Source organism: Bombyx mori, chromosome 11, assembly GCF_030269925.1.
Source record: "Bombyx mori chromosome 11, ASM3026992v2".
NCBI classification, from domain to species: domain Eukaryota; kingdom Metazoa; phylum Arthropoda; class Insecta; order Lepidoptera; family Bombycidae; genus Bombyx; species Bombyx mori.
The window spans coordinates 19,477,788-19,498,651 of record NC_085117.1 but is presented as its reverse complement, the minus strand read 5'-3'; the positions used below and the strand labels follow the sequence as shown (position 1 = coordinate 19,498,651).

General features: G+C 37.2%; 3 protein-coding genes across 3 annotated transcripts in view; 2 read left to right on the top strand and 1 right to left on the bottom strand.

The window, feature by feature from the left end:
- Positions 1-1,543: 1,543 nt before the first annotated feature.
- Positions 1,544-7,057, top strand: LOC101743176 (uncharacterized). Its single transcript, XM_004927038.5, has 4 exons — positions 1,544-1,630; positions 1,842-1,981; positions 2,531-2,805; positions 6,095-7,057. Exons 2-4 carry the CDS (start codon positions 1,921-1,923, stop codon positions 6,998-7,000), a joined length of 1,242 nt encoding a protein of 413 aa, XP_004927095.1. The 5' UTR covers positions 1,544-1,630; positions 1,842-1,920; the 3' UTR covers positions 7,001-7,057.
- LOC732998 (proteasome subunit alpha type 6-A) lies at positions 7,025-9,996 on the bottom strand. The gene is given in 5 exon segments (NM_001046994.1): positions 7,025-7,141; positions 7,708-7,981; positions 8,740-8,895; positions 9,151-9,327; positions 9,872-9,996. Coding segments are annotated over 5 exon segments (741 nt in total). The 5' UTR covers positions 9,948-9,996; the 3' UTR covers positions 7,025-7,083.
- A 918-nt stretch (positions 9,997-10,914) lies between these two features.
- The window catches only part of LOC101743313 (uncharacterized), a 50,953-nt gene continuing 41,003 nt past the window's right edge, over positions 10,915-20,864 (top strand). Inside the window, exons 1-2 of the mRNA XM_004927039.5 lie at positions 10,915-11,255; positions 12,541-12,791. Of these exons, the coding sequence (XP_004927096.2) occupies positions 11,102-11,255; positions 12,541-12,791 (405 nt within the window). The 5' untranslated portion in view covers positions 10,915-11,101. The remainder of the gene's footprint in view (positions 11,256-12,540; positions 12,792-20,864) is intronic.

Here is a 20,864-nt window from a genome sequence, read left to right as displayed (position 1 = left end):
TGCTCGACCAATAGCGAGCTACTGCACGTTGTCGACAGATGGCGTTAGTTGCCTTTTGAGGTTATGATGCTAATCGCATTTGAACCGGGGTTTTAATCGACAAAAGCTGAAACACTAAAGACATTTTAGCTTAAGAAATCTGTAGAAAAACAAATCTGATATCTCATCCAAGGAGGATGAAAATGAGGCCACGTATAAATATGCGGATGGAAAAAAACTCAAAGAATTTTCGTGCAATAATTACATAATATTTTAACATAATTTAAACAAGACGTTCAGCTCGCATGCAAATTATTTTATCTAGTGCTTGTTGTTATTCATATAGAATTAATTCTTTATAAATTTTATAAAGGAAAGAATTCTTATCTTCAGTTATCATATGTCGATCTAAACACGTATTTCCTATACTGGGTATTAGGAGACCGCTTCCGAAAACGAAGACAGACGGAAAAAAAAATCGATCCTGATAAAAAAACGTTTTATTAAAATTATTTACGCTGTCTTGTGTGAGTACAGCTAAATGAAAATATAGTTTTATAAAAAAAATACATTATTTTATTTAAAAAAAGAACCAGCAATGAAACACAAAGTCAAAAACAGCTGATGCTCGGATCAATGAACGCCCGGGCGCGGCGTTTCTTTTACATGCACACCGGCGCGGCGCTGATACGGCGCTCCCCAAAGTTTGCTTTGTTTACTATCGGCTGTCTTCGTTTTCGGAAGCGGTCTCCTAACACCCAGTATACCTATGTATTGTTCATTTACATTAACATTGTTCACGTATAACATATCTAGACGTTGCTGCTGGTTACGGTTCAATTGGTTCGGTTAACTTTTACATTTTTATATTAAAGTATGATTGAAAATTAGTGGTTCGCGTCAAAAGTAAAAAAAAACTGTTTAATGTAGAATGTGATTTGGATTTTCTGTAGATATATATTAAAGCACAATTAACGCTTGTTTTTTTATGTATCCTACGGCCCACATGATGCTGAGTGGTTACCGTCGCCCATGGACTTCAGCAATGCCAAGGGCCGAGCCAAGCCGCTGCCTACCGTTAAGTGCTGCCCACAAGCCTCTTTTGAAGAAGGATATGTCATTTCGCTCGGGAAACACCGTGGAGGGGAGCTCATTCCAAAGCCGGATGGTACGTGGCAAAAAAGATCTCTGGAAGCGCACTGGGGATGAACGCAGTGGCTCCAGGTAGTATGGATGAACTCTACTCCGGTAGCGGGCGGTGCAATGAAACAGTTTAACCAAATAAGCATTTACCTAAATATATAAACAGCAATTTCAAGTCACATGCTATATAAGTGTGTATGTAATTAAACCTGGGACTTTAGCTTACTGATGTAGGATTACAGAAATATATAATCGTGCGGTGAATGTGTCGTCGGTTTTACATGCTTTTTATAAACGAACCTCGGCATTGTATATTATGTTTATATTAAAATACTTATCGTAAAAATAGACTTTTCTTTTCAATCCTGTTTAAAAATACGATTCCAGGCACAAACAACGTTATTTTGAATAAATGTCGGGTAGTCGGGTCGCTGAGTTTGAGATTGGAGAATCTTTTGCGTTATAATTGTAAGATGTAAAATATATTTTCAGTTTAATTTGACGCAAGGTAAGATTCTTGGTCTACGTAGTATGTGAGTAGTGTGGTTATGGTCTCCCATAGATGCCAGAAATTCAAACCAACAAATAATTAGTGATCATTACAACATATAAGTTCTTATACGTGGTTCAGTGTGGTTTAAAGGACTTGTTGGAAATGAATGATAAGAAGCTAACCGTGTTATTGACTATGACTGTTCCAATAAATTATCGTTTATCAGTTGTGTCACAGGTCACGGATAGCGGACAGTTGCGCCTCAGACGTAGCCTCAAGAACACAGTACAACGGTTCAATTCAATATGACTTGGATAAGTTTTGCGTTGTTAACATTTTGGTTTCAATTAGCCGAATTTACTGATCGTAAGTACATTTTTGGCTTTAATGTTCAGTAAATTTTCAAGTTAATTTTTCTCTATATATAAATAACTGCTAACGTTCGTACGAGACTCGATTCAGAGCGTTGGTCATAGCTTTTTAATCACGGGCCACAATTGATGTCAGAATGTGCAATAACAACATAGAAAAGGATGAAAATCGGCTGATAAATTAATTCTTTTTTGGGCAAAAATACTCGTATTCTCCTTATTCCAAAATATGTCAAACAAATATAATTGTGTTATGGTCGCAGACTAGTGGTACCTACTAATTCGAATTGAGTTTTTATTGGTTTAAATAATAAACAATATCAAATCTAAATTTAGAGGAAAGCTTGCCAAGTGAAATAAAAAACAGTAAGACCAAAACAGAAAATTAAATTATCGTGGTCATCTGTGGCCACGAAAGTAAACAATTTTTATTTTTATAATTAATTTAATAAAGCACAACATTGAGATGCACATTTCGCCTTAAATGATTAGGTTAATAAAAAATAGCTTAAAGTGGTAGTACCTACCTATTAAATTTTTACAGCGCCGTGCCTGATAGATCTGGAATGTGCGGAATGCATTCCCGATAACATGCCCTTAGTGACGTCACATCGAGCTACGAACGGCACCTTCAGGATTGCGTCAGGCGATGAAGTGGTGCTGGCATGTTACGGAGGCAAGTTCCTGATGTACCCGCTGCAGGAGACCTTAACCACTGTCTGTGAGATAGGTCGTTTTAGAGTGCGCAAGGATGCGAAGTTGCGCCATTTGCTCGAGCTGGGTTGCCAGGAAAGTGTTTTCGAGGATGTCTTGCATTCGGTATGTGGTATTCAAATCAAATCAAATCAAATCAAAAATTTTTATTCAACATAAATGAAAGTACATACTTGTTGAACGTCAAAAAAACTACCGCCAATTCACAAGAACTAGCCTCCGTCCTGAGAAGAATTGGCAAGAAACTCAGCGGGCATGTCTTTTTTTTTTACATATGAAATTATTATTTATTTATTTTTTAATATTAGATTTTTTTTAAATATGAATTTTTTACAATGAGTAATATAACGTAACAATTACTACAATATTGAAATGCCTGGAGCGAGCAACTCATTCCCACTTTGTGCAATCTTCTAGATAATCATTGACTTTATAATAAGCTTTATTGCACAGATGTTCTTTAATAGTTTTCTTAAACCTATGTATATGTAGGTTCTGAACATCTTGTGGGATTTTGTTGTACAGGCGCACAGACAAACACCCGAATGAATTTCGTATCTTATGTAACCTACTCATCGGCACAACAAGCTTGTGTTTGTTCCTAGTATTTCTATTATGTATGTCCGACTGTTTAGGAAACTCCTCAATATGTTTACGAACATACATCAAATTTTCAAAAATGTACTGGGATGGCATAGTGAGAACTTTAATTTCTTTAAATTTCTCCCTCAGGGATTCCCTTGAGTGCATGTTATAAGTAGCAGGTATAGCTCTTTTCTGCAGAATAAATATCATTTCTACATCGGCCGCATTGCCCCATAGCAAAATGCCATAGGACATGACACTGTGGAAGTAACTAAAGTAAACTAAACGAGCCGTGTCCGCGTTTGTTAACATTCGAATTTTTTTTACTGCGTATGCTGCAGAGCTGAGCTTACTCGCCAATTTATGAATATGAGGTCCCCATTGCAGTTTGGAGTCCACTGTTATACCAGGAAATACGGTTGACTCAACAAGCTCCAATGATTCCTCAGAAACAATTACATCACTCTCCACTTGTCTCACATTTAAAGATGGTTTAATACATTTTAAAGTAAATTTAATACATTTAGTTTTCTTACTATTCAATAATAGGTTATTGATACGGAACCAATGAACCACACACGAAATCGCATCATTCACTTCGTCATAGACTTGTAATTGTCGTTTAATTTTAAATAATAAAGATGTATCATCTGCGAATAATACCACCTCGTGTCGGGACTCAATAAAACTAGGTAAATCGTTTATATATATTAGAAATAAAAAAGGACCCAAAATGGAACCCTGAGGTACACCCATTTTCAACAAGGTGCCTGAAGATCTATTACCTTTCACATCTACTGTTTGTATCCTTCCTGATAAATAGGAAGTAATAAGTTCCAATGCACCATCCCTAATACCATAGTGATGTAGTTTCCTCACCAATGTTTCATGTTCAACACAGTCAAATGCTTTGGACAAGTCACAGAAAATTCCAAGACAATCATGCGATTCCTCCCAAGATTTAAAAATATTTTTGAGTAGATAAGCACCTGCATCAGTTGTAGAGCGACCCCTGGTAAACCCGAATTGTTTATTATGAAGCAGGTTATTTGAATTAAAATGTTCTAAAAGTTGTGTCAAAATAATTTTTTCAAATATTTTACTCAACGTAGGGAGTACTGAAATAGGTCTATAGTTAGAGGGGTCATCAGTACTACCAGATTTAAAAAGAGGTATCACTTTACTATGTTTCATTAAGTCAGGAAATACACCACACCTAATACAATCATTAAAAATACTAGCAAGATGAGGAGCATTGAGCATATTGAGTGTTAATTCAATTTTCACTGGTGGTAGGACCTCTTGTGAGTCTGCGCGGGTAGGTACCACCACGCTGCCTATTTCTGCCGTGAAGCAGTAATGCGTTTCGGTTTGAAGGGTAGGGCAGCCGTTGTGACTATACTTGAGACCTTAGAACTTATGTCTCAGGATGGGTGGCCCATTTACGTTGTAGATGTCTATGGGCTCCAGTAACCACTTAACACCAGGTGGGCTGTGAGCTCGCCCACCCATATAAGCAATAAAAAAAAATTTAGAGCGAATAATAATATTTTTCACTTAATTTATAGATGAAGTGATCTTATAGTGATATGTTATTATAGTGAACATTTGTTAAAAACTAGTTCATTAAATTATACCAGCTGCCTGCGAGATTCGAACGCGGGCAGTCACATCGCTTGATATAAATCGACGCTTGAAAGGCAAACGTGACTAAGCGACAATGCGTGAACTTTACAGTAGACTAATTTAAAGTTGAAATATCTGAAAACAAAATCTATTTTAACGAATCTAGCTGTAGTAGAATCTAGCTAGTAGCTGTAGGATTGAAATGATTTTAATAGACCTAGGAATATATATTTTTTGCGCATCGAATATGGTTATTGCCTATCATTTATGTACAAAGCAGTTATTGTCGCTTAGTCACTTTTGCCTTTCAAGCGTCGAAATGAGCCGGACTTCTTATCCATAAATATTAAGTACTAGCTGTGCCTGCGACTTCATCCGCGTGAAATTTATCAAAACATTATTTTATAATAATTTTAGAATTTTTCTAACAGACAAACAGGCAGACAGACATAAATTGTGAAATCGTTATTTTGGTATATGTACCGTATATACATTCTTATGAATGTAGTAAACAGCGGTTACTTTAATATTGCAAACAGACACTTCAATTTTATTTATTTTGAATAAAACTGAACAAATTTTTTAATGAAATTCTTCAAATTTATTTTAGCATTTAATAAAAGCCAAGTTTAATCTTTCACATAATGATCTAATGACTAATTATATTTTTAATCAAGACTTTATGTAGAATAAGAATTTTGGTCTTAGTGTAAACTGAGGTTAGGTACATTCATAGCTTACTTCGATAAGGCTATGCGTCATGATAATCGCCTTATCGTTGCCGCCGCTGATTACTCCCCGAATCCTGATCACGCAGGAGCAAGTCACCGTCGTCGACCTAGACACGTCCTTAAGGATCCATCAGATCCAATAACTCTTGCATTAGATACCTTCAGCTCTAACACTGGGAGCAGGCTGAGGAACTCCGGTAACCGTACCCGTCGAGCTCGACAAAGAAGTCGACGTGCAACCTAACCCATGCATCAGCCCACTGAGTTTCTCGCCGGATCTTTTCAGTGGGTCGCGATTCCGATCCGGTAGTAGATTCTAGTCTCCTTCGGAGGCGCTCGGGCAGTTGTTAGCAAATCCCACCTCTCCTGGCTGAGCCTTTGCTTGCCCACCTGTCCTGGTGAAGCTGGAAAGGCCTCCGGGCCCCCAGTAATCTTTCAATCATAATTCACAGGTTGAGCATTGCGGAGCTCCATTTCAAGGTCGTGCGTACCAGACCCAGGAGCCAGGCTCGCGCAGCGTGCGCCATCTCGCCACCGTCTGCTTCGACGAGGACCGCGCCATAGCCCTTCGACTCCACATCACAAACGCACCCAGGAACCATCTCCGCATGGCTCCCCACACCGAACATACTGGCCCACTCAGCATTCTTGGCAACTTTAACCACATGTTCGACGCAAAAACTCGTCACGACGCAGAAAAACTTTACTCAGACGACGTCAGGATGAACAAACGACTTCATGAACTTTTGAAGCACGACAAATTCTCGTTTGCGGATCAAAGTCTGACTTCAGCTAAAATTCTGAGCAGCCATTACTTCGACGATCAAAACATGAGAGTGACTGATTTCGTATCGAACAGGATCGCGGTGTGGAGGAGCGTGGCCCGGGGCAACTTGCGCAGTCTGCATCAGGACGTCGCCAAGTTCCTGCAGTCCATGCGGTCGCAGGCCGAGGTGCACCTGTACAGCGGCACGCACGGGGTGCTGGCCTTGAGGACGGGGCACCAGCCCACCGAGATATTCCTCAAGGCCGGGCGCAGGTTCCCCGTGCCTAAGTACATCTGGACAGTGGTCCACGTCAAGGAGCACAAGACCGCGACGGCGATCGTCGTTCTGAACGACCCGTACGTAGCCGTTAGCGAAATTAGGAGCACAGTATTCTGCGAGAGCGCTTGCGGAAGCATTCCCTGGCTCCACGAGCTGAGGAGAAACCGCAACTACGAGAGTCCGGTCAACGGCTTGGTGTTCTGCTGCGACTTCCGAAGCTTCACCGACGTGGTGACGGAAATGCCGAAAGATTTACTGGAGGTGCTTCCCGGGATCGCAGGAATGTTAACTAATAAATTTCCAATGAACTAATGTAATGTAAATGAGACACCTTAGTGATGATAAGAGTTTATTAAAAAACGTATCATAGACAATTGTTTTGATTTAATCTACCCTTAATCCTTTTCAGCGATTGCCGTGAGATGTCTGTCGATTTCAGTTTCAGTCAACACCCTGGAAATATATAAATTTTACTTGGAAAGCAATTCAATATGCAGTTTTTTTAAATTAAGAATAGTTTAGAAATTAAAAAAAGTTTTGAAATTGAACTCTAAAATTCATTAAGTCATTCAATTGAGTATTCATCTACTTAACAGAGTAATATTTAAACAAAAAATTGTTTAGGTACAGATAAATATATGTAAGGTACACATAAATTTCATAAAAATAATAACCATATAAAAATGCCAAAAAAAAATATAGAACTTACATAAATAAGGATTAATATGTTAAATTGATACAGAATATAAAATGAATAATTATGTTATTGATAGATTTTCGAAACTTAATAATCTTTATTTTAAATATGCAATACAAATTCAACCATCCCATGTTGCAATTTTCCACTTTGAGTTAAGATTAATAAGCTCATTTTTTGACAGTTTATAATATTTGGGAAATAAACTTCAAGTTAAAAAAACTAACATAAAGATATCACTGAACTAAAAAAGTGTATCTGAGATATTACTGTAATAAATGCAATAATGTTATTACAATGTTCAATGTTTATTGATACTCACCGAAACTTAGGATTATCTTTGCTGACAACACCAATCTCAATCTCAGAGGACTTGAAGTCGACAGACAACACTTGAGACAGACAAGAGATGGCAAGCTGAATCGCATCATCGGTGCTGAGGTCCGAGCGTTTTTTTAGTTTCTTTTCGAGATAAGCGTTTCCATCAACTGTCTTAGCACCAGCAGCTACAGCTTTATAGGAGCAGTAGTAGCCGGAGGGGTCTGTTTTGTACACACAGGGCCCGGCTTCATCGTCGTACGCTATCAGCATCATACCTGAAAATTTTAAAATAAAAAATTATTATACGCATTAGATTATTTTTCTTTCATTTTCAACAGCACCAGTCTTACATCTAGTGTAGCAATAATTGATTACATACTAACCAAACTAGATATCCTAACTAGTTATGTTGCAAAGCAGAAACAAGTCCCTTAAGAGATAGGTTTGAAATTTTAATTACATTAGATTAATGGATTTTTTTGGGATGGCTAGATAGCAGTTGACTTGAAGGCCTTTCTTACTTCACTAGGATGAGTATTAAATTACTAAGGGTACTTCTTTCATCTTCAATTCTTGAAAATGCATGATGATTATCAGCACAGGCAGGATGGTTGATCAATCAATCTGTGTAGACTCAGAATATAAAGTTCTCTCAGTATTTGTAGGATTTTTTTATTTATTTACTGCGTAGATGGATGAATGAGCTTTGCACCTGGTGTAAAATGACTACTGGACATAGATATTGCATTCTATAAATGATGTTAAATATCAGACAATGTGACTGTTTTACAGGAGAAATCAGTGCCTACCCCTGAAGGCTTACAATACACATAACACCAGTTCAATGAGGGTTAGGTAATTTAAAAAGGATACACTATACTCAGATCACACACCCAGTTGATCAGTATAATAGCTAGATAATAAACTGATATAATATAAGATAATAACAATATATCCTTTGGTATAGTTAATGTTTTATCTGTTTTTGTGATGGTATTAGTAACAGTTGTGTTGAAATAATAATTTTACTTACTGCAACCCAGAGGTCTCATCTCTGCATTTTGGGTGTAAACTTGAGAGATATCAGCTATGCGTCTGCATAAGATATGCACAGGTATCTCAGACCCATACTTGTACTGCCAGTTGGCAGCCTCGTAGCGAGCTCGTTGTACTTGAGACCGGCTATCAGCTATTATGCAAGATAATAAGATCGATTGGATTTTGGCACTTACAACACCCCTCAAAGATGTAACATAATAGAATGAGAATGTGTGACATTTTCAGGTAATGGCTATAATTAAAGAAATACCATTATAATGTGGAAAAAAATTCTATTCATTTTTATAATCAAGGTGAAAATTATAAACTAAATTGACTTTGGACCATCACTTGAACACAGAGGAGAGGACTTGTGATACAGAAGACATTAGCTCTCAGTTCTTACCAATCATCCCGGTCATGACACATCCAATTCTATCAGTAAGAGCAAATAGATGAGTAACAGAGACAGGATCAAGTAGTCTGTCTGGGACCTTGCGTTGAGCTGCCACTACAGCTGCATCTGTACCGCGTAATGCCACAGATGTCAACCCACCCTGGTTTATAGCTTTCAATGCATATTCTGAAAGGGTAAATAAAAAAAATTACTGAAAAAAGCTGTTAGAACATATTGAACATACATAATAGTATATGATGATAATAGGCCAGGGCTTAACTAGTTTTATGTGGTTATTGGACCTCATAATTGCAACATAGTGATTATTATTCCCATTTTACTGAAGGTAACAGCATTGCTCCAACAAGAAAGCACAATTGCTAGATGGCAGAAATAGGAAGGACTTCGGTTCGATGTCGTGTGTCGATAGGCACATATATGATAACATTATTCTGTTCTCCCTATTTCTGCCACGGATGGAGAAGTTATATTCAAAATTCTCTAACCTCTACTATTTTTTTATAAATTTGGTCCAAGAACCTATTGGCAGCATGACTATTCATTTTTCATTTAAGAATTATTGTTACGTTCTTGTAACATATAAACAAATGCATTCGTTATACAATAAAGGCATAAATACTAATTTCTAACATTTAATAAAGAAATTCAGGCAAAATAACAAACTTCGTTTAGCATGATGGTAAAATTCATGATTTTTCACATAACTTACCAACTTGATACAGTCTTCCCTCAGGTGAAAAGATAGTAATATGTCTGTCGAATCCGGCACTGCTTTCTCGAGCCATTCTATTTATTCAATATCAAAAATAAGATTAAAATTTACAAAATTCTACAATGCAACTTTGACAGCCGACAAAAATTATGTTTGACAATTTAGCCAATTTTTCAAATCTAAAATATCATCAATCCTGTTCTCGCTAGTCATGGAAAAAAAAATACAAATAAATTTGAGCAAAGGAAACAAAATTTTACTTTTTGACCTCTATTTTACGAAAATTACTCTGTGAGTAGTTAGGTAGGTATACTATCAAATCGTATTTGAAGTTTATTTTTTACAGCCAAAGATATGTACCTATGTAAGTATGCATTCCATATCCATTGCACTCGCAGTGAATTTCTGTCACTCTATTCAATTTATCAAACATGTACAATACAATGCAATTCTACAATAAAATACATTTTAGTGCTTCCAAAAGAGTTTATTTGGACTTTTTTATGAGAAAGCCAGAAGTTCTTTCTTCAGATTTAAGCACGCAGTAATAACAACTTTTCAACTGTTTAGCATCTACAAAATAGTACAAGTGAGGGAAAATTAAACAAAGTCACTGTCCGTGACTTCTTAGATTCTACCACAAATACTCATTCAAATCTTTATAAATTTCCATAATTTTACTTTGCCTTTATATTATTTCATAACATTTTATTTTTATTTTTTTCATTCCCATTGATTACAAATTCAAATAACCTACTTTGTTCGTTACACTATATTACTAATTTAACAAAATGTAATAATTTGGTATCGCAAGAAACCGAATGCTATACTGAAAGAAGAAGATAAAGAATCCGTTTTGAAGGAAATTGTTAACAATTAAACATTTATTTAAAAATTCTGTTCAATTTTTCTTTTTTTGGCTGTCTTTTCTTCATAAAGTATAATGCACTACCATTATTTTCTGACCTTTAGCATTATCGTTTGCCTTATGATTCTCATGCCTGTGAAAATGTACAAAACAAACAAAATAAAGTATCTATGTTCAGTTGTTGACAGTTAATTGTGTGTGAAGGTTGTGTGATTTAAATTTAGTTTCCGTTTATTTTCTCGAGATTTTCTTTTAAATTATTTTAAAAGAAAAGGATTGCGAAATCAATAAAATCTACTATAGATATATAATTTTGATATCCTTCTGTAATTATACACAGTTTTTTTTCCAAATACATAATGCAAGAAACCGTTGCAAATAATAACGAAAGAAAATCACTGTTTTCGTCGTTCTTAGAAGTTTTGGAAGCTAGGGAGAAACATGCTCAAGTAGATAGAGAGCTACAAGAGGAGAAATACCTCAGGAGGACACAGAGAATATACGATTTCCACGGTAATTAAACATATAAGTTGTGTTTGCCGATAGTTATCAAATCTGGTTTTGAATATTTCAGTACGACAGTTTAACGACATTTTTGCATAATTTAAATTTTTTTATTGAGTTGATCCGTTAACGGATTTCGGCGGCCTGTTATTAAAAGTTAATAAATACCTATAGGGTCTGATTTTTCAAAATTTCTAATCAATTTGAATGTTGAATACATTTTATACAAAAATAATTGAAGTGCAATGTTAGTCGAATAGAATTTGTTGTTTCTGGGTTTATGTATTACTATTATTATTCTTACTCTTTATTACTCTTTTTTTATTACTTAAAAGGGTGGACGAGCTCACTGCCCACCAGGTGTTAAGTGGTAACCATAGATATCTCCAACGCAAATGCTGCCACCCACTGAGACATGAATTCTAAGGTCTTGCTTTTAATCAACACACAACAATCAACACAATTCTTGAATATACCATACATAGTCAGATGCTCATTTCTTAACATATCATATTCCATATACCATAAGCCTGTGTCACTCATCATCATGCATTCCACCTGAATTTGGCATTAATTTAATTCACCACTTTCATCACTTTTCTCAATAAGAGAAATAAAGCTTTTCATAAAGTTTCATTAACTTTTTGCACAAATCACATTAACATTATTATTTTATTTTTTATAGCTTAAATGGGTAGACAAGATCACGGCCCACCTGGTGTTAAGTGGTAACCGGAGCCTATAGACATTTACAACATAAATGCCGCCACCTACCTCGACACATGAGTCTCAGTTTGAACATTACAATGGCTGCCCCACCTTTCAAACCGAAACGCATTACTGCTTCACAGCAGAAATAGGCGGGGTGGTGGTACCTACTGTGATTCTTATGTCTTTTTACTTATTATTGGGTTCCCAACCTCTGCTAATACTTGTTCAGATTAATTACTTACAGAAACCTGATTTTTAAATGTGGTCCTATAAATCCGTTACATAAGACCTTTCATATTTTCAAAGTCGATATCTAGAATAAACTTTTGCCCCTATAGTGCTGTAGTTAGGGGGAGGGTGATGGGAGAGATGTGCTCTGCACTAAACGTTTCGCTATCCTTCCTTTACCTTTTCATGAGTTCTGAGTCATGCGAGGTTTGGACGTGGTTAGTTGAGCGACAGGAGGTTTTCGGAGGTCAGTTCGACTCCGACATGCCCCGCCCTCTATCCCCAGTGGAGGGCGGAAGTCCGGCGATTTCCTCCTGAGCAAAAAAAGAAGTTGCAGATTTATTTTGTTTGTCAGAGCGTCAACGTCGTGAGGCGGTTGAGCTACGGCGTTGTCTGGACTACGTGTCTCAACATGCGCACGTGTTGGAGACGGTGCTGAGGGGCGCCAGTACGGGTGCAGGTGAAGTTCCACTGAGTGCCGCGCTCGTGAGGCAAGCGGCCGCCCTTCAGCGCTGCATGTCACAGTGCGTCGCCAACGCGTCCAGGATCCGCCAACTGCTGACGGCGACGCACCAACCGCAGATGGACTCCGTTTTAGCTAAAATGGTGAGTGCCTTATAAGTGATATTTAACGTTAAAAAAAAAAAAATTGCAGTGATGTTTCAGTCAGTTATACAGCCAGACTAGCAAGTACTATAGAAATAGCAAAATTACACCCAATTTATTCGTGAATTTTTTATCCAATTTAATTTAACTGCCAAAACACATCCTTTGTGATTAGTGCGAGTTTTTTAACGTTATCGATATCGTAAAAGTTTACTTAAACTTGTATGCAGTTGGAACAGCGCCCCTAGCGGCAAACGTAGGCAAACGTTCCAACTCCATACAAATTTGAGTTAACTTTAACGCTATCGAGAAAGTTAAAAAACTCGCACTAAGCACACAGTTGACGAACAACGCGAACACCAGATCGTTTCTCTCTAGAACAGAACGCTACTACTACAATTGACGACGAAGCCGATAGCAGTATTAGAAGGATTAACCACGGATATTACAATAGACAATAGTATACCCGTGTTCTCTGTTAAAAAATCTATAGACCATAAAATTAAATAGAAAAAAAAAATGCGTGTCACTGAACTAACCGTCTATTCTAGAATCTAAAACATATTAATAGAGTGAACTACACGACGTGCTGAACGTATTTCGTCTGATGGCACAAAATTAAATCACGCAAGTTCATTGCTTCCAACTTCTATTGTTATCGTAACGTAATTTTATCTTACGTCGATCCGGTATATACACATTCACGTTTATTCCAAAACAAAACTGTAATCGATCTAAAGAGTTTGTGGCTAGTGCATACACCGAGGTAGTTAAGTTAGTACAAGTGGCCAAAAATATGTTCGTTCCTACAGGGTTCAAAAAACTCCGCGACGGAAAACTAACTACTCATACATTAAGCTATTTTGTTACCTTAATGTTTTTAATTCGAATCGAGAATCCTAACTGTAAAATTATTTTATTTAATTTCTAATCTATTGATGTTTTTTCCTGTACAAAGTTAGCATTATCTAACATTGAGTTTGGAACAAAACACCATAATAAATGTAATCCCTAGTCACATTTTATAATATATCGAATTTATTTTCGTAGAAATGTTTTTTATTTTATTTTATTAACGTAGACAGACTAAAGTGTCTATACATCCGTAATGCCGGGGCATAACCGAGCGCGGTTCATTCTCTCTCTTAAGCCAATCCGTTAGATCAATTTAAAAAAAAAAAACAGTCAAACATTACAATATCTGTAATTTATTATTTGCGTTCCATTTCACGACATATCGCCAAAGAATACATGTGTGCAAAGCTGACGCAGGTTGTTGACTATGAATACCTATTTCAAATTTCTTTACATCGTCTGCAACCTAGATAACTTGTTAATGAATGAAGTATGTAACGGGAAACAAAAGTAATTATTTACCGCCCTCCTTGCTCAGCGGTGTCGCGTCCGCTGGTTCGTCTAGCCATCAAAGGTTCGTGATTGGAGGAATCATATGTTTTAAGTTCGTTTGAAATCTTTGAATAGCGTAAGGACCGGCCTTTTTACAGTAAGCGATTGCGATTTTATATTTCATTAAAAGCCGCGTTTTAGTTCCAGTGTCCGGGCAGCATGGGTTATGTGACCATTTGCCATTGACTCGGACCCATTATGCCTTAGGTCAGGGGTCGGCAACCAATTTTTTGTGGATCTTTAAAAACTTTGAAATTTTTTTGGCTCTTGCGACTCAAAAGGTTGCCGACCTCTGCCTTAGGTGTTATTGGTATTGACGCAAAAAAATTTTTTTCAACAAATTGTTTCTTCATCACGGAAGCTATGAAGACATGAATAAAGACTTTATAATAAAATTAGTATTAGTTCCAGGATTGAACAATAGATATATATGAAGTCAGGGACGTTCTATGGAGTACCTAACCTTTTTTTTCTATTCCACTAAAATGCGAGAGTTTAATCGTAAATAGTTTGTTTGATTTTCGTCGTTTCACTGGTGGTAGGACCTCTTGTGTGTCCGCACGGGTAGGTTATTTCACCTCACCACCCCGCCTATTTCCGCCGTGAAGCAGTAATGCGTTTCGGTTCGAAGGATGGGGTAGCCGTTGTAACTATACTGAAACCTTGGGCTGTGAGCTCATCCATCCATCTAAGCAATAAAAAAATAAAAAATAAAAAAACGCACATTTTCCTGCTTTGATGATCCTCCAAATTCTCGTTCGAGATAGCACCTATCAAATTACCCGAAAACATCAGTTGGATGTGAATTTTAATTTGTAAACTAATTTACGATAAATCGATCAATCAATGCACTCATTACTCACACAGTTTCGTTGAATTTATTCGTTATCATCTCATGACGTTCCGATTACAACGACGCCATTTTGCTTTCAATTTGATTGACAAACTACCGGGCACCAATTAGAGAAGAAAATAAAATGTTCACGATTGATTTCCACGGTGAAGGAATAACATCGTGTAATAAAAATGAATCCCGCAAAATTATTATTTGCGTAATTACTGGTGGTAGGACCTCTTGTGAGTCCGCACGGGTAGGTACCACCACCCTGCCTATTTCTGCCGTAAAGCAGTAATGCGTTTCGGTTTGAAGGGTGGGGCAGCCGTTGTAACTATAATTGAGACCTTAGAACTTATATCTGAAGGTGGGTGGCGCATTTACGTTGTAGATGTCTATGGGCTCCAGTAACCACTTAACACCAGGTGGGCTGTGAGCTCGTCCACTCAGCTAAGCAATAAAAAAAAAAAAGAAGAGTTTAATGAATTTAAAAACAATCGTCCAATCACTGTTTTTGTGAAATATAAATGATTGTCATTTTAAAGCGCTTAATAATTGAAACCTTTTGTTTTATAAATTTTAAAATAAAATTCACGCCGATCTTAAGATTTATTTATTTTTTCCGATTTATGTATTTTCACACATTAGCGGATTTAATGCCTAAGGCGTTATCTATGAGGTCAACCAAAGGTGGTGCAGATATAGGATCAATTCATGTTGTCATTTAGCTAACCATTGAGTATTAGTGTATGTATAATGTATGGTCGTATCTCGGACGTAAATGATGTCACACGTAGTGAAGTCGTTCAGATGCATTTAAGATAGATTGCGCGGCAATTAAAAAAAGTAGAATGTTCGGTTTTCAAATACACTGGATATACCGTACTTAAAGCCCATCGCTAATTGAGTAATAAATTTGAAAAAATAATTGCTATCAGCCCCTTCAAACCGAAGTGGGTGATTGCTACTTGGTAAAAATAGGTATAACTATCACTGTTACGTATTGGTAATATTAGATAGAGCCTTGGCCATGTCCCTAGTATAGCTGATGTGTACTGCTATTACTATACTATAAAAAAAAACAAGAAATTATGTTAATATTCTGTTAAAAACCTAAAATACGAATGAGAACACCCTAATCACTCTTAACAGACTTGACACGTTTCAGAACCGAAATATTATTGATGATCATTGAACATGCAATATGTTATTTAACCTACAATCGTTAAAAAAAAACACTCGTACAAGTATTATTTAAAATAAAATTTTAAAATGTATAAATATATAGACATTTAATTTTTTTATTCCTACTTAAGCTGATAGCCTTGAGAGACTATGTCCGCGTAACCTAACAAGTAGGTGAGCTCAAGGGGCTCAAACCTGACGACGTTGCTAACACTAACTCTAGCAAGAGCAGTACTTCGCAGAATCTACCACCGGATCGGAAACGCGTCCCACTGAAAAGATCCGACGAGAAACTCAGTGGGTTGTGTCTGTGGGTTAATTTACTCGCCAAGCCCTTCGTCGGAAGCGACGGGTTCGACGAGAACGATGACCGGTGATTGAGGTACCTGAAAACACCGTTATTCGATCGGCAGATTCCGAAATGACGTGTTGACATTTGCAAGAACATTTTCATTGTACCACATGTGGAGAATTCACAAAAACTTGCAAAATTCAAACGTGTCCTTGTTTTGATTGTATTGTACTCGCGATTGTTAATTGTCACAGTGCACCGGTAATTCTAAGGTCGAGATGCAATTAAAGCCACACTGGCACACTGTTGAGTGACGGCTAGTTTAGAGCACGAATGCGGTCTGTGTGCTTAATGCGAGTTTTTTAACTTTTCGATCGCGTAAAGGTTAACTCAAATTTGTATGTTAGAACAGCGCCCCTAGCGGCAAACGTAGAAAAGTTTTCTGTTCCAACTCTATACAAAGTTAACTTTTACGCGATCGAGAAGTTAAAAAACTCTCACTAAGTACACTGGACTATTGAAAACGCCATTGATCGATAACATTGAAAATGCAATAGAGATCGGATATCCAGGTTAATAGCTTTTCAAATTGAATTTTTCGAATAAATGTAAAAGTGCATAAACGTGGGAAAATAAAACAAAGCCGCTGAACGTAACTTCTCGGGATCCTCCAAAAAGTCCACTGAAATAGTTTCAGTAAATGACCACTATTTTACTGAGATTATATTTCATCCCATATAATCTCATCTCATTTCATTTCATTCCATAATATCATTTTTCATTAAAATAAGACTTGACCTAAAGTTCTTAGGTACCAGGCCATAAAATCCCTTTAAAAAAAAAGAATACAAAAAATTACACACACAGAAATCCTTATTACGGTGTTTCTTGCGCACAATAGACCCGACCTTCTGCTCCTTCTCACGAATGCAAAACAAAAAAAAAACCTTGGAATTATTTTGAAATTAAAACAAAACATACGTTTCAGTTTCAAAACCACGGCCTCGTGTTCGTTGAAACGCACACATTACCGTTGACCACAATCGTGTCATGTAACAATATAGCCGAATAATACTCGTGCGAGTATACATCGTTATCACCCACTGAGCTTCTCGTCGGATCTTCTCAGTGGGTCGCGATTCGGATCCGGTGGTAGATTCTGCAAAACACTGCTCTGGCTAGGGCTAGTGTTAGCATTCTCTCAGGTTGAGCCCGTAAGCTCACCTACCAATCCGCATGAAGTTGGAATAGCCCTTAAGCTACCAACGATTAGGTAGGGAACAAAAATCGTTACTGGAATATCTTTGACGGAGTTTCCGTTGCCAATGTCAATGTTGGACCCTCATACGATTCTATCTTGACTTTTATTTATCACATTTCCTGGGTAAAGTTCACCAGCCAAAACCACTCTGGCGGTAGCCATTCTTCTTCTTTTTCTCCACCTTATCTATCCCACTATGTGGGGTCGGCACAGCTAATTTTTCTCTTCCATTCTCTTCTATCAGCCACCATCACAACACTCACTCCTCTCTCTCTCATTTCGTCATTCACACACTCTATCCATGTCTTCTTTGGTCGACCTCTTCCCCCTCTACCTTGCACTACCAATGGCGGTAGCCATTATAGAACACAAAATATTTGACAGATGACTAAATCTCGCTTACGACATTTTCAAGATAAGCTTGCATATATACTAGTTCCGAACAACAACATTCGGACCGACGATCTACCGAGCAATTTCACTCGCTTGGTGGAAGATCTTCCCTTTGTCGTTAATCCGCCCCAAATCAATAATGTCCCCGTCGCCATATTATTTATTGTTCAACACTATTAGAAGGAAAACTGAAACCTTTATTTTTTAATATAACAATTAAAATCTAGTGTTAGAATATATTTCCTTAAATGTATATTTCCGAAGATATTTCTTGAAATTTTTAAGAACTACTTAAGAAACTGACCGAAATTTATAATGTGATTTATCTTTACAAACCGTGGGATCCAACCGTGGATGGGATAATGCCGTAGTGTACCTACATCTAACGCGTTGGATTGATGGTAGATTCTGTGAAGCACTTCTGCCAGGTTGAGTCCGTGAGCTCACATATTCGTCCGCGCGTAGCTGGAATAGCCTCCTAAGCTACGAGCGAATAGGTTGGGAATAAAACCTACATAACACTTGTTTTGCATAAAGCTGTCTTCGTGAATCGAAAACAGCAAAATATTACAATACGCCCAATCAATTAGTGGGGTAGCTACCAAATCGCAAATGGACCTCTATGATTAATGACGTCACTGGCATTGTGATGCGGAAGTATCAGAGAGGTGGTAGCAGATCGCGAATCATTAAAATATTTATTTCTAAGTTATTTTCCAACAGTAATCGCGAAGCTAGATTAAGATTCAACTAATTTCAAAGGTTTTTGCTTACGCGGATAAAATATTATACAAACATCCCTGTTAAGGTATGAATAAACCATATAATTCGGGAGAAAGTGGCATTAATGAAGGCGAATAAATTTGTTTCGTTCCCAAGAAGCGCGATATTTTTATGTATTTTATATTTTTCTAAAATCGATAAATCACTTCATATTTAATGTCTAACATTGGTATGAGCTCGACAGGAAAATCGATTAGTCTCGGAATCAATGAAACAGTGCTAATTTAGTTGATTCAACACGATCGCCAAACGAGCAATCAAGGTTACGACCTTCCGTATTCTCGCGTCGTGTTACATGTTCGGTTGTAATTAACGTTAAAACGTGATTACTAATTACAAGCGCCCTTACGGCGCACCGTACGCGAACCAAACCAATCGTACCCGCTCTCCGACCTTACGCAAACATAACTCTGTTAATATTATTCGGAAAATATATATATAATGCCGAAAATTTGTCGCCATAGGTTTTTTAAGTGTTTTTTTTTTAATATTTCTTACGGATGTTTGGATTGTGGTTTAGCATAAAAATTTTTTTTTTTTTGCATAAATGGGGATCCTTCTCGTGTTCTGTACTTATCAAACCCACTCCTGTGTGTGTGTCGCCACCCAACTTGATACATGCGGTTCAAGTCTCAAATGTCAATATAATTACCGATTTTCAATTTATTTATTTACAATTTTATTCACCTTAACTTACTCTAACCTTAAATTACTGGTGGTAGGGCGCCTTTTGAGCTTGCACGGGTATCACCACCCCGCCTACTTCTGTCGCGATGCAGTAATGCGTTTCGGTTTGAAGGGTGGGGTGACCTATAAAAATATGACTATAAAACCGAGATTTCACAGTCGTCTTCAAAATTGCTGGCGACACGTTGATGATGTCTGGGGCTCCGGTAACTTAACGCCCGGTGTGCCGTGAGCTCATCTAAGCAACAAGAAAAAAAAAATTAATTAATTAGCTGTTATATCATTTATTGTCTAAAATTGCGAACCATTCTAAACGTTCTCACAAGGACAGACTATACGCTGTACGCATCGGTGACACGTTTTTTTTTGGGTTAGCTGTTATAAAAACGGGCAATTTCACTTAGTGCCAAATTGGCGGAGTAATAAACGCACTAAGTAAAATGGATGTGGACAGTTTTCATTCCGTGTGTCCCGTAATTACGTTCTATGTGCCCGTGTGAGCGTAATTCGATAGAACTGTTAAGGCCCCTCTTAGGTTAATATTAATAGAGCCCCCGTATGCCCTCCCTAGGCGCAGATACCTCGTTGGAGGCTCGGCCCCCTGCCTGCCAAAAAAAATAATATTAATAGAGCCGATCTGGTCTGGTGTACTGCGTACCGAAGTTTATTTTCAATCAATTAGTAACAATAACGCAAAAGCTACTGGACGAATTTTGATGAGACTTTTAAGTTTAGCAGCTGATACATCGAAACAGCTGTAACATGTAGGTAGGTAGGTATAATGTAGGTTGATCAACGTAAGATGGGTGTCGCGCGAATAATTTCCACAATTTTCATATTTTTCATACAATTAGCAACGAGAGTGGATCATCGTTTAGCTTGCTCGGCTGTCATTAATGATACGGATACAAAAGCTCAATGTAAAAAAAAAACTTAATATGATTTTTATTTATTACAAAATCCGATATTAATATTTGACGTTTAAGCACATCCAACTTCTTCTTCTTTTTGCCCTTATCCTACCATATGGGGTCGGCGCAACATCAGGCCTATCATACGTCATCTCTGTACTCACACCCTTCTCGCGCATATCCTTTTTCACACAGGAGTTGGATATTTTTACTTGTTAGGTTAGTGGAGTCTTATAAAAATGTTCAAGGGCATCCTCCACGTTAATAATAGGTCAAGTAGCGTAATTCTTTAATGTATATTGTGAATAAAATTATTTCC

Bases quoted from the DNA above. Each gene is read 5' to 3' on its own strand.
- LOC101743176 (XM_004927038.5), top strand. From the start codon at position 1,921: ATGACTTGGATAAGTTTTGCGTTGTTAACATTTTGGTTTCAATTAGCC. The intron at 1,982-2,530 runs GTAAGTACATTT...AAATTTTTACAG, and splicing joins ATTAGCCGAATTTACTGATC to CGCCGTGCCTGATAGATCTG. The intron at 2,806-6,094 runs GTATGTGGTATT...CATAATTCACAG, and splicing joins TCGAGGATGTCTTGCATTCG to GTTGAGCATTGCGGAGCTCC.